The following is a 14754-nucleotide window of genomic DNA, read 5'->3' as shown; positions in this document are numbered from 1 at the left end:
CCAAGGCACCTTTTTTCCTCCTGCTCGTCGCTCATGCTTCTGTATAAGCACACTTCGTTACCAAGGCCATTTGCTGCTGCCCCTAGAGCTAGGAGGAAAGAAGCAAAGTGCTTGGTTGATCATCATATATTCCTACTGCAGGCCAGGCCAGCCCAGCCAGCGCCGTGTTAACTGTAGCCACAGATCTGATTGGCTGTAGCAACATATTATATTTCAGTTTATATTTCAGCCCAGCCTGGTGATCAAGATCATCAGCGAGGCCTTGTTCTGCACATATTATATTTCAGTTTATAGTACATATATTTACATATATTTCTCTTTCATTTTAGAGTACATATATTTACATATATTTCTATTTCTGTCGGTGAGAATCTAATCATTGTTCCCCTTGTAAATTTGCAGGCTTTACATCTCTAGGACACTTTTGGTATTACTATATAAAGTTTTAAACTTAGAAGCCTTTGGCCCAACTTGATGGTAGGCTGTAACCATGCCTAGAACTGTGAGCCATGAGTGATGTCTGCATTTTGTTGGATTGAACCTTGGTCTACTTTTGCTATTACTATATAAAGTTTTAAACACTTTTGCTATTACTATATAAAGTTTTATTAGTGTTAACAGACCATGGGATTATTGTGCTTATTCTAATAATGTCATCTTCATGGTGACGAAAATTGCATGTCAAATACTGTTATATGCTATCTTAGTATGTCTGAGCATGGTCATTTACAATATGATCATGGTCTATTAAATACTATTATATGATCATTTACAATATGAAATGGGGTGATGTCACTATGTCGTGCTTCCTAATATTATGTAATTACTCGTGTTTTATAGCATTATATTAAGATTATTCTTCACTCAATTGCTGAATTTTTATTCCATGCATTAGTATTGCTGAGTTTTATAGTATTATATTGGAGTGGAAGCCCATAAAAAAAGTAGCAACTAATTATTGTTCCCTGGATTATCTCTACCACAACCGAACATGTTTTTTAGGAGAGGGATTAAACCCCTAGAGGAATCCATCCATAAAGGGATTGAGTGATATGGGAGGGATTCACTCAATCCCTCCATGGGTAGAATCCCTTTGGGGTTTAAAACTTTGTCAACCGAACATGGCCCCAGGGATTCGTGGTGGCAGGGATTTGACCCTCGGGTGTTGGGTTCCCTGCGGAAAAACTGGTCCGACTGCCAAACGAAGCCTTAATGATGGTGGAAACCTATGGAAACACTGAAAACTAGTACTGGTACTTTATAGGAGTAGATGGTAGATGGTCGGTGGTCGCTGTTGGCCGTCTGTATGTCGTACGGACGCGGTGTCGGATATGTTCAGCTTTGAATTCATTGAGAGCCGTCGTTGTCTTTTACACTTCTTCGGGGTTTTGTTTTTTTGGGCTCGCTACTTCTGCGACTCGATCTCCATTTTATCAAGGCTAAAAGTCTGCCAATATAAATTGATAAAAAAAACACTATTTTTGTCAGCATTGTGCATGTGAACGTAGGCGAGGAAGCTTCCAATCGCAGCATCCATTCCACACCGGTTACTGCTCGGCTCCAGCTAGCTGCCGGTGATGATGGTCGTTATTGTGGATTGACCCAGTGTACGGGTTCCAAGCTAGCTAGGTGGATTCTTCACTGAATCACTAATCGCCACTGCTCTCGAGTTGCTGGTCAAATAACGCTGGTTAATTAACTTTCAAACGAAAAAAAAAAACAAAAACAAAAACATTCTTGTGCTGCTAGAACATGCTAGAAGAAACAACGCTGGATATATATGCATGGACATATTTTTCAAAAACATTCTAGAAAAAATATGCTCAATAACTTTCTTGTGCATTATTTATCTTCAATGCAAATGTGCAGAAACATGAGTTCAAACAAAATGATCGAACACTTTTAGCTAGACACGTACGATGCCCTATATAGCTATAGCGTTATTGGGTTAGGCAGCTGGGAGCGCATGCACGTCCGCTGAAGAAGTGCTGCTCCGCCCGACGGTCGGCCGGCATATGCAACCGCGCGTGTCCTCGCTCCGCCAGTGGAATTCAAATCAAACTGTTGGCCCTAGCCTTACCAAACATGTGCGCGCGTTTTGTCTACCGAGTTCTGTGAGGTACGGTGTGCCAAACAAACACTAGATCGACCCTTTTGTTAACTAACCAACCAGGCAACGACAGCGACATGTGTGGTTTGATACTTTGGTTAGATTATTATTGAACCTTTGACGCATCAACCGAACACACAAAATCGTGTTTTCGAATGCAAAAATGGTGTTTACCTCCTTCAACTATGTCTAAATCTAAAAGGCTTCTTCCTCTTGTCCCCACGCACAACTGATTTTGCCAATGTGTCCATGGTTTTACTGAGCGTGGATGTGTTCAGTGACAATTAGTTAACAAACAATTGAAAATAGAAAAAAATCAACTACTTTTGACTACTGTGTGTGGAGCTCAGTCAGGCGGCCCCAAACTACTTTTGAGATTAGGTATTTAAAAATTCAAAAGATTAAAGAAATTAGTGCTCTATACTTTTTTTCATAAATTGTTGACAAATACCATGGATTAGCAAAATCTCCGGTATTCAAATACATACCCATGCATGGTACCCCTAGGCCTGCTCTAGGTTGAGTGGATGCCACATGCACATTGAGTCGGTCAGGGGCAATATGCATGCATGACGCTCAAGGATTATATAAAATACAAGAAATATAATATGCGTCATTTTGCTCTTCTACACACTACCGCAGAAAGAGCCATTGGTACCGGTTAGAAACCCACTATAATATTGAATCCTCAATCAGTACTGACCAAAGGTGATAACATCTTTTAGTCCCAGTTACATGACTCGATACTATTGAGAGAAATTTAGTATTGGTTGGTGGCTCCAATCAGTACGGAAGGATATCTAACGCTAGCCACATATAGGGTCTGTTTGGTTCAGTTTTTTTTCTAGCCGTGAGAAGAATCTGAGTATCGTGGGAATTACGTGCGGAGGAAGATGAATTGGTTCAAATGGTTCAGGATCTAGAAAACGGTGAATTCCTACTATCGCGACGACTCGACCGATTTTGTGTTTATGTTGATTTTAGACGGTTTTTACCAAAACGATTCTTATAGAAGTGGCCTAAAAAGCTGGGACGTTTGACAGTCCGCAGCAGCTTTTGGTGGCCAGAAGCTAAAGAAAGCCCAAACAAACAGGGCCATAGACGAGCCATTTACGGACTTTTAGTACCGGCTAGCGTCACAGACCAGTATTAAAGTATACAGGGATTTTTTTACTGTATACACTTACAAATTCATATCAATGAATATTTAACATGTATATAAACTTATTAGAAATTGATATAATAAAGAGGTCAGATACCAATAATTAATATGTGTATATTAAAAATAAATAGTAATAATAATATATAAAGGGAACATATCAGGTACACAAGTTGCACATATATAAACTGTGTTTATCTATCTTAGGTGTTGTTTGGTTCATGAAATGTAACGTAAATGATAATGATAATGATTCAATTAATAAGTTTGAATAGGTCGGTATCTATTTTTAGTGTGGTATCTGATTACGTTAAACTTAAACAAACATGATTTAACGTTATCGGTCACCATCATATTACAATTATGTGAACCAAACAACACCTTAGATCTAACGGCCTCCCACAGTATCCATTCATATATAGAGCAAGGTGGAAGTGGTGGGAGATAATAGTGTAGGGTGGTTTTTGCAAAATACACATAACAACAAGGGATGTTAGATTTATAATGAATGGTCGTGATGTAAAATGTGTACCATATAAACCAAAGACACATGTGCACCTGATACGTTCTCACATATAAATGTACAAGCAAGCTACTAAATGTTAATGAAGAGAGGTCCCTTTGTGCACGGCGATGGCCAGTAGATTTGCTCCAGGTTTTGTATCGCCTATGAGTTGGCGGTCGCGACGGTGAACACAAAGGTGATGGTGAGGTCCTTGAGGTGGGACATCACATTGGTGAGCACCTGAGGTGTTAATGGGAACCCGATACTTGTTAACCCATAGAAAATTCCTTTTATTAAGGTTAGGGTATGGGAAGATTTTAATTCTCATTTGTACAAATTTGGGAGAATTTTTCCCCATTGGATATGGTAGTTATGGATATGAAAAAACAGAATCCGAACTCGATTACCTATGGGTAAGTAAAATTAGGTGTGCATCACAATAGGCAATGAGCGCAACAAGTAACCCTACTTCTCCCAACCCTTTCAAGCACCCATTCACCCAATCCAGGCTGCCAGCCACCAGCCATCCCGCCACCAGTCCACGTCACTTTGCTTTTGCTGTTTTGTATGGTTAAACAATGTTTTTTTCTTGTTACATGCCAGAATTATTTGTGATGTATTGTTGCTAGGTATCGTGTCACTGTTATTGCATATAAAATATAATGTAATCATGCTTTTCTTGTTGGGGATAACATATTGGGGACTCTATACCCGAATGAGGATGAGTATGGGATGAATCTTAGGCCCCGTTTAGCAGAGCTTTGCTCCCAGATTCTGCAGAGCTCCACCAAACAACAATTTTTTGAGAATCGCTCCCAGAGTGAATTCTGTGAATTGATTCTTCAAAAAATGAACAGGGACTAGGAGCTAAAAAAGGTGCTTCTCCCACCACATAATTAGACTTTCCATTGAGTTTATCATATAGTTTCATTTGAGAATCACTTTCAGCCACAGAATCACTTCTATCAGAGAATCACTTCTAACATAGAATCAGAATCAGTGGGAGCTATATCAAACATGCCCTTATACCCATGATGGGTATGTGTACAAGGATGGAGATAGATATAGCTTCATAGAAATAGGTATGGGTGTCTAAACCTGGTAGAGGGGAGTTCCCCATCAACACCTCTAGTGAGCACCGTGTTGAGGACTTAGGTATTCATTGCTCGGCATGGTAGCATCGGAGGCATAACCGGTGACCCCCGGTAGGACATGATCGGTTTTTCCCTCGACTCCCTATTTTGGTTCAATAAGGCTCTAACAATCCTTATTCTCGGGTTTTCCAATCATCTTACATAGGCCAGTGGCCAACAAACTCCACAATCAAATTCTGAGGGCATGTTCAGAGCAAGACAATTGAAAGGGGATTGATAGAGCTAAAATATCTTATCATTCAAATTGAATAGTAAGGGATTTTAGTCTCCTCCAATTTTATTGCTCCTAAATAAGTCATAAATCTCTCATTTAATCAATATGTTGTAACCTTCCATACCCACTAAGGACTTGTACGATTAGGGGTGGATCGAGGAGGATTGATGGGGATTAAATCCCCTCCTATATAAATTTAGGTGGGGATTTAATCCACTCTAATCCTTCTCAATCCACCTCTAATCAAACAAGCCCTAAAGCCACGTTCGGTTGCTAGAGGATTAGAGGAGATTGAAGAGCATTAAATCTCTTTCTATTAATTTTTACTAAGAAAAAAAATTAATTCTCTCTAATCCTATTCAATTCATCTGTAACCGAATAAGCCCTAATTAGGCCGGCTGCCGGCCTTGCGGCTCGGCCTTTTCCCTCCTCCTCGTGTAGTGCTTGCCCCGCGTAACAACATGCATCGAACTTTCAGGTATGTGGGTATTCTCAATTCTAGGAATATGTTAGGCATTTTTTTGACAGTTCGTTTATCCGGTATATCATTGGTACATTTGCAAAATGTATAGTTATGTGGGAGACACCAAAGTATTAGTATGCGGTAGCACTGCCAAATTAATTCAGGGTCCAAAATAATTTGGACCATGCCTACCGAATCAGGGCACTAGCTGTGGCCTTCTGGCCGGAAGAACAAAAATAAAAAAATGGAAACACCACATTCATATCCGGAAAAATTAGGAGTAAAAATAATATGCCGCTTGCTACTTCAAAAGAGCGTTGTTATTATTATTCTAGTATAACTGTAGTAGTAAAAATAAATAGGCTAATTCCCTGAATACAATCGGAAAATATACACGTTACTTGTGTGCCACAGACCCCACATAGCATACACACAAAAAATATACATATATGTCACTTAGTGGCACACAAGGAATAATTATAAAATCTGATAGCATACCAGCAGGAATTTTTCCAAAATAAATTATTAACTTTAATGGATTGTTTTTAGGGATGAAAACCGTAACCGAAATTTCCGTAACCGGGGCCTCAAAACCGTATCATTTTTGTAAAAACAATACCGTTTCTAAAAAAATATCGTTTTTAAAATTTGAATTTCAAATATCTATCAACATCACATATTGTAGTCGTCAGTATATAGATTAACTATAAAACCGGGTAAATTTATGACCAATCGAGAATCGTTTCTTTCTGACTGTTTTTAGACCTAATTGTTTTACAATCTGCGTCCAATTTAATTATGAGCCGGGGTCGCTCCGTTTTCCGTCATCAACCGGAAACCATCGAATGAGAAGTAATAAAATCAGCATCCATATGTCCTGGTTTCCTTTTTTTTTGCAACAGAACGCAAAGTATTTATTAATATATCTTGAATGAAACTACAGAAATTCCTTAAAGCTGTCCTTGTGGTCATTCTGATGAAGACAAGACACTGAGGTACGGTGCCCCTTCTAATTGGTACTTGCCCTACAGAAAAGTGCTCCCATATATATAGAGCCCGCCCTAACAGAACAAGGCTTTCACTGCCTGGCACATGCATGCTAATACCAGCTTAATAACGACTACTGCTGTTCCATGTCCAAGGACAGCTTAGTTGAAGCTGAACTACCAGAGTCAAGTAAAATGCGTGCGTGCATCAGGATTCCCAAATGGGTTTCTCCAGCGCAGTGGAGTCAAGAGACGACTGATGGTAAGGGTAGATATGGTCCTGCGGCTTCTGCTGCTCGTCAGAATAGCTCAGTGCGGTCACGCTCACGTCCGCATTGTAGGTGTCAGCAGAACCCATCTCCAAATTCCCACTGCCTCCTAGCCCTAGGAAGTCCTGGGTCAGCCCAGCATCTCCCACCGGCCCCGAAATGTTTTCCTGCCTGCTGTGTTGCGTCTGGCCTCCAGGAAACATGCCGGCGGAGCTCTCCTTTTCTGCCCTGCTCATGCCAAACGGATGGTTCATCAGTCCGATCAAGGGCACCGTGGCAGGCCTGTAAGTGTTCACCCATGGCGAGCTCATCAGAATGCTACCGCGACCGCTCAGGTAGGAGCCCTCGTCCTCGGCTGCCTTGATGCCAACGACGACACTGTTGGCCGCTGAGTTCCCGAGGGAGTCCCCCTGGCTTCCTGAAGAGATGTCCATGTGGTGGTCTCTAGGGCTGGGAGTCGTCACGTTGCTTGGGAAGCTTTTCAGGAGCAACGGCGATATCGGATCCTGGCTGGTCTTTGCGCCCATCTCTGCAGCTTTCTGTAGCAGCGCAGTGGCCGACATGTAGGGGGAAGTCATGGACATGTAAGGGTAGCTCGACGCGCTGCCGTCGAGAGGAAAGCCGCCTGGATCCTTGGGCGATATCTGGTTGGAGAACAGTGCCGTGTTTCTTGTGATGAGAGCGTAGGGGGACAGAGACCTGAGGTGGCTGTCTGAGTTGTGGTCGTTGATGCTGGACAGGTTTGCCATCACGTCGGGCGGTGAAGTCGGGAAGGTAGGTACTCCGTGTGAGAAGATGTCCTGCTGGTGCCCATGCAGACTTCCCACCATTGTCGCTAGGCTGTGGTTCACCCTGGAGGTGTCTTCAGCCAGTGCATCGCAGAAGGCTCGGTGCGTGATGAAGCTGTCCTTTCTGCAATTGTATACAATTGAATCTGAAGGTAAATTTTCAAAAGCTGATAGATGTGGGAGATGTAAACACTCGTATATAATATTCCCAGCAATGCTAAAGGACGTCAAGGCATGAATTCAACATTCCAGTGGCATTGCATTGCTTCAGTTGCTGAGAGAGACACAGGTTGACATCTACAGGAACTGACTGGATTAGTGTGAACAATGAACATGGACATACCTTGAGAATATTGTTCCACAGTCGCATCGGTACTCCTTGGTGCCACATATCTTCGTGTGAGCCTTCCAGTCCGACTGGACAGCATACTTCTTGGAGCACCTGTCGCACTTCCACTTCTTCTCCCCGTGTTTCCTGGAGTAGTGCTTCTTTATGCCCGTGAGGTCGCCCAGGGCTCGGCTCGCGTCGTGATGAGGGCAGGTGGCCTCAGGGCAGACATACACCTTCTTCTTGGCTTCGGTGCTGCTCCTCTGCTTCAGCTTCCATGGTAGGTTGTGGCCTCTCCTGTGGAGCTGCAGGTTCTGGTCCCTCTGGAAGCCCTTGTGACAGACCTCGCATATGTACCTGTTTGTTGCCAGGAGTGTCTTGGGTGACAAAGCCACTACTTCCACATCAGGATCTGCCCAAGGTATATATGTCATGAACCAACGTTAGGTTTTCACATGCTGAATATTCCACACTTAACACCTCCATCTGTAATCTGGTCGTATGTTTTTGTTGATAACCTATATATGTCCTATATATAGAACAACCTATAGTTATCTTTGCTACTTAATAGGATGTCCATGAACCAGTGCTGTAATAAAGTGCAACATTAGATCTGTTATGATTATTATCTATCTATTCAGAAATCTTTAGTGCCCTCTACGGCGTACGTATCTCAGTCTTGGAGGGAATGAGTCTGTCTCTGAACAAAGTAAAAGTGTGCATTGTGGAGATAGGCATACAGCCGATACATAGAGTCTCTATCTCTACTACTGAGATTGAGAAATTTGTAGTACGTACCGTCGTCGCTTCATCTTTCTTTGGTTTCTGACAAGTTTATTTGTAACCAAGAACAAAGACCATTATTAATTGTTTTAAACACTGCGATGGCTTAATTACATTGCACTTGCACGTGTGCATGTTCATGTAGTATAATCATGGCATCTTGATTGATTGGGAAAAGAGAATAATCCTTCATGGACCGGCCTATTGTCTACGGAAACCAATTAAGTGTGCTAGCTAGTTGAAGCAACGACGTCGTACGTACCTAGAGTTCCTGGGTGGCCGCGTCTCTTTTTCACCACAGGCATGGCTGCTGCCGCTGCGTCAGCCTTGCTCGACCCAGCAGCATGGCAGGCTTCTAGCTTGGCCTGCTGCTGCTGGAAGCTGCTGAGGGATTCTTCTTCCGACGTGTGTGACGACATCGCGCGCGTACTGCTGCTGGCCTCTGTGGTCCAGTCCAGATGATACCGGCCGGGTGCAGAGGGTGCCAACAGGGGAGAAAGGGGGATGGTGATTTATGCGCAACGGAACGAAGAGGGGGGGTCGCAATTAGACAAGAGGAAAACGGCTGATTAGCTAGCTTTCGGTCGGCATCAGAGAGGACTGCAACGCTAGCTAGCGCTGTATAGCAGAGGAGCATTTTTTTTATCCCATATATATATTGGAATACACGAATCTGATTACCTCATCTCAGCACGAATGTTCCGTTTATTGTTTCTGGAGAGTTTGTCAGTACGCTCAGGTTAATAATTAAGCGAAGCTCCACGTACGGGGGGGGGGGGGGGGGGGGGGGGGGGTGAGAAGAGAAAAGAATCGGTCTTTGAGAGCTACTGTGTGTGCGTGCCCCTTTCGTCACACTCCCGTTACTGTTACGCCTCCTTGCTCTTTCGATAGCTTGAAAGAGAGACCAGACCACCCAGAGTGGTACCAGCTTGTGACACTGTGAATCTGCAAATCTGCAGGCGGTAATTTCTGCACTGCAGCTGATCGATCTTTTAATTTACACTAGAGAGTAGCAGAAAATATGCATGCATATGCTTTGCAATCATCGACGGTGGGGGAGCTGTAATGCGTGTCATGTTTCACCCTGGGGATTGAATTAAACTAGCATGTCAGCGTCAAGACGGATCGTCCGGGTGGTAAGGCTGATAACGTTGTTTTAATTCGTTCTCGACATGATGTCGCCATCAGACAGACGCGGGAAGAATAAAACTGAGACGGTTTCGTCGGTACAAGGAGGCCGGGATTTGGAATGCCTGCCAAGGGCGAGATCCGGGAGAAGAGACAAACGTAGGCCGCGGGTTTTCTTTTCCTTTTTCTTTTTCATTTGGGGGAGGGGGGATCCGGCCTTGCCGTGGTATCATATCGATCAGCTGCCTCCTCTCCTCTCCTCTCCTCTGTCTTAATTCGGTGCAACTGTGAGATATGCCCATGGTGTTTTAGTATTTGGAGCTGCATGGAGCTGGCCTGGACCGGAGGTTTGAAGAGTTCTACGTCATGTCTTCCAATGCACAAGCTGTGTTACCACAAGAGGTTAAAGCGTATGTCAAATGGACCGTTTGGCATCTATCTAGCTAGCTGTCGCGGTGAATTAGTAGCACTATAGCATGCTTCCTTCCTTCCTTCAACCTTGATATGATCAATCTGTTGTAGTATAGTATGCATGTTTCTCTCTCTGTTAACCTTGGCCATTATTCAGATGTTAAGTACGTACCTTGTCAGGGTTTTATGATCCGGCGGTGAATTAAAATCCCAGAACTAGTATGAACAGCCCTTCTGTGCTGTGCTGATCACTGTGTGTCATTGACTGATATAGTCTGACATCCGTTGGAATTGGAACTGTGCGTAACAGACCATTAAGCGTTCTTCTTCCGAGGAGCCCTAGCTAGCCAGCAATGCCTATAGGTGGTGTCTAGTGCATGATAGGGAAGGGAGGGCCCTGATTCGTCTTCGTTCGTTCGGTGGCACCGAACAGCACAGTACAAACAAAGCGCCAAAGCCGTTATCCGGACTGCCCTATGCTGGCGTCCTGCCGGTTGTTCAGCAGCTTGTTGGATTTACAGTTTCAGCTCCGGCATGCATGCTTCTGAATGTTAACAGACAAGGGAAACGACAAGAGAAGAGGCATATTTACAGTTTCAGCGACACCACAGCTGAAAATGACTCTCTCTCTACCTGTTGTATCTACAGTTTACAATGAAGCTGAAAATGACTCTCTCTCTCTCTCTACCTGTTGTATCTACAGTTTATAGTGAAGCGATGATGCTTGTGTGTGCAGTGAATTTTGCCATTTTTTTCTCAATGCACTGCAGGAATCGAGCGCTTTGCCGAGTGTTTGAAGTACTCGACAAAGCCTGAAAAACACTCGGCAAAGAGATCTCAGTGAGCAGTACATCGGCAACGGCTTCTTTGTCGAGTACTTTTATCGGTCACTCGATACTCGGCAAAGAAAAGCGGACGTCACGGCGCCTTTGCCGAGTGTCACCTATTACACTCGGCAAAGAGATTACCTCTTTGCCGAGTGTCTACCGGCCTGCACTCGGCAAAGGGTCTACCATGTTTCGAGTGACTTGCAGTTCAAATCTGAATTTTCTGGAGAAATTCGATTAAACGAACTAAATCTAATAATTATATAAAACACTTTTATAATTGTGCCAAAATGGTACATGTAAGTCTACATAGTGTATGAACATACCATAAAAAGTTTGGTTGGAAAAAATAAAAAAAATAAAAAATATAATTTACTGAGTGTCCATGAATGACACTCGGCAAAGCATACTGTGCCGAGTGCGAGACGAAAAACACTCGGCAAAGAAGCTTCTTTGCCGAGTGCCAAAGCTTGGCGCTCAGCAAAGATAACGGTCGTCAGTTATGAACGGCTGTTGACGGCCCTTTACCGAGAGCGCCGTCATTCGCCGAGTGTTCGGCACTCGGCAAAGACTTATTTGACGAGTGTATTTCTGTGCCGAGAGTCCTGCTCTCGGTAAACTCGATCGTTACCGAGAGCAGGACTTTGCCGAGTGCGGCACTCGACAAAGACGTCTTCGCTGAGTGCCCGATAGAAAGCACTCGGCAAAGCGCCGAGCACTCGGCAAAAAGACGAATTCCGGTACGTAGTGATGATCATGTTGTGACTTCTGAGTACTGAACGTCCGAACGGCAGCGGCTGGTGCACCATCGTTGCATTTCGCAGATGAAATGCATCTCGGCAATTCGCAACAAGGACAACTAGTCTACCCCATGCAAATGCATGTGCACAACAGATTAATGAACAGTCGTCGCTCTACAATTGCTAGCAGGCACGCCATTTGGAAGTAGGACAAAGGAACGCCGGAACACGGGCGGGATCCCACGGACGCTGCATATGTATTTGTTACCTCTTAGGGCTCGGCTTCTCACTTTGTACTCCCTCCGTTTCTTTTTATTTGTCGTTGGATAGTGTAATTTTACACTATCCAGCGACAAATAAAAAAAACGGAGGGAGTATTCATTTACATACCAGGGTTAACCGTTTCAGAAAGGAAAAAAATTCGTCACCCACCAAAATTGAGGAAATTTCGGAAATTTCAAGCCAAATTCGAATGAATTCAATTTTTTTAAAAAAATTGCCAGAATTTCCGTGTAACTTATCTCTAATACATCTGACATCGCAGTTGCACATATATAAGATAGAAATGTGACTAAGTATCACAATTTACAACATCCATGGCACATTGGCATCAAACCACAAACCACCCACTGTCCAAATATGATAAGTGCATATAGCATAGTTTATCAAAATAATAGAAGTCCAAAATAGTACATTTTCAAGCACATGTCATCAACAAAAGCACTTGAAAATCAATTCATGCTTTCCAAATAAGAATCCCCAACAAAAGTGATCATGTTGTCCAAAAGTGTGCCATGTTCCGGTGGCCATTTCTCTTCCACATCCTACATAATAAATACAAGAATTTTAGTAAGATTAGAACCACTAGCAATCAAGGATGTTGCACAGCCTTAAACTGTTAGGTAAATGCATCCATACACTCACGCACAAACATTTCGTATATATGGAGTGTTTTTACTACCATAGCACAAGCTGGACAAATGGACACCAAAGTTCATGAGCTTAGCTTTTATAGATCTTAAACACTCTTGTGTGTTGGCTTTCATTTTCTAGTTGATCTTGGACGAATATGGGTCGATTGTGGAAGACTGGGCGCTGCCGTAGCAGGAGCAGACGCACTGGCACCAAGGGCGCCCCTCTCTACTACCACTACCTTCGCATACAATAAAACATTGTAAATAAACTTGCATGCTAACAAATAATTATAACAGTTGGTAGTTGGTACTAATTGAAATCACTATGACCTTCAGTACAATTTGATTTGTTCTTGCCGACATCACCATCTGATTTATCTTCCAACCAATCAACCCCGCCTAAATTGTTTCCTAACACATGACCACCACATATGAAATAGATCAGGTTTCAAACAAAATATTAGCATGGAGATAAAATGGATCACAATAAGATCTTACAATTACCTTCATCATCAGAACAAATATCCCATGACTCATCATACAATGGACTACTATGTGGAGAATCTGACTGACTCACAGTCATCTTCAAACTCTTCTTCCTCATCTAATTAACTCATTGGTTCCTTCCCTCTGCTATTTTTACCAAAACCAAGATTCCTTTTGAATGCAGCCACATCTGATTTACTCATTTGCAGTTCTTCAATGAGAAAACTGTCAGGCGCATCCCAATCATCGTTGTCGTCAACATATTCATCAAGAATTGGTGTAGACTCAGATCTAGAGTTGCTGAACCACTCTAAGATATTGAACAACACAACTTTCTTCAACATCTTTAACAACAACTTCCTTAATGCAATCATAAATAAATTATGCATTTTGTATTAGACCAGTTGCATCCACAGTTTTATGAAAGAACATGCGATCATTGCAATAAATCATAAAATTAATAATGCACATCATGGTTGGCTCTGTCCATGAATCACACATAATAGTGACCCCAAAGCGACCCCAATCTTTCTTGTATTGGTCCATGCAAGTCTGTAGGTCCTCATAGTTCATATTTAGTAATGGCTGATCTATATCTCTTCCCCTTGGAACAACCACTCCTTCCCAAAGCTGCTGAGATAGTTTTATTGCTGCTACAAAATATGGGCAGTCTACTTTCCTTCCAGGAACATCATTGACATGGAACCATTTCGCCCAAGTTTTACCAAGGAACTTAGCTAAGTCAAGTCCAAAAGGAGCAAAAGAAGTTTAGCTGAAACAACTAGACTTGCACCAGCCTGCAGGTGCACCGGACATTGTCCGGTGCCTAGGCTGGCGCGTCGACGAACTCGCTGCTCTCGGGAATTGTTAGGGATGCTGCAGCTAAAATTCACCGGATTGTCCGATGTGCACCAAACTGTCCGGTGATCCAGCAGCGCCCGCTCCAACGATGGGCAGCGAAATCAGCGCGCAATCAACAGGCAACGCGTGGCCAGAGCCAACGGTCACCAGGCCACACCGAACTATCCGATGTGCCAAGGGACCTCGGCTGCAACGGTCGGCTTCGCCAAATAAGGAAGGAGATCACACACTGTTCATCTTGTGAAGAGCAATTAAGTGAAGAAGGTGTCTCCCTCTCTAGTCATAACATCTTGGTTTTGACTTCACTAACATTTCATAAACCAAATTTGTGGTGTTTAGTATTGATTTTTACAGGATCACCTATTCACCCCCTCTAGGTGCTCTTAGTCAGAGAATATGATCAAGTACACAACTTGTCTTTTACTTACGATAACCTTATTGTCTAGATGCTTCCCCAAAAGTTGGTCTTCAAGTTCCTCATGGCCTCGCTTTTATTCGTAGCAATACAGACAAATAAAAAAATAATGGATATGATAACACTACACCAAAATATGAGAACAAACTGCGTAAGAAAATTCTACGCGTCGCTACGAGATCGTAGGTTCGAGAATCACTAAAAATAGAGTTA

General features: G+C 43.0%; 1 protein-coding gene across 1 annotated transcript; it reads right to left on the bottom strand.

Annotated features, from left to right (window-relative positions):
* Window positions 1-6503: 6503 nt before the first annotated feature.
* On the bottom strand, window positions 6504-9220 carry LOC103628667 (protein indeterminate-domain 12). Its single transcript, XM_008648832.3, has 3 exons — window positions 9022-9220; window positions 7992-8388; window positions 6504-7772 (listed from the first exon to the last, which is right to left on the bottom strand). The coding sequence occupies exons 1-3, from the start codon at window positions 9176-9178 to the stop codon at window positions 6800-6802; spliced, it is 1527 nt and encodes a 508-aa protein (XP_008647054.1). The 5' UTR covers window positions 9179-9220; the 3' UTR covers window positions 6504-6799.
* Between the last annotated feature and the right edge of the window lie 5534 nt (window positions 9221-14754).

Source organism: Zea mays, chromosome 5 (genome assembly GCF_902167145.1).
Source record: "Zea mays cultivar B73 chromosome 5, Zm-B73-REFERENCE-NAM-5.0, whole genome shotgun sequence".
Lineage (NCBI taxonomy): Eukaryota > Viridiplantae > Streptophyta > Magnoliopsida > Poales > Poaceae > Zea > Zea mays.
The sequence above is the reverse complement of the archived record's forward strand: the minus strand, read 5'-3'. Positions and strand labels throughout refer to the sequence as shown.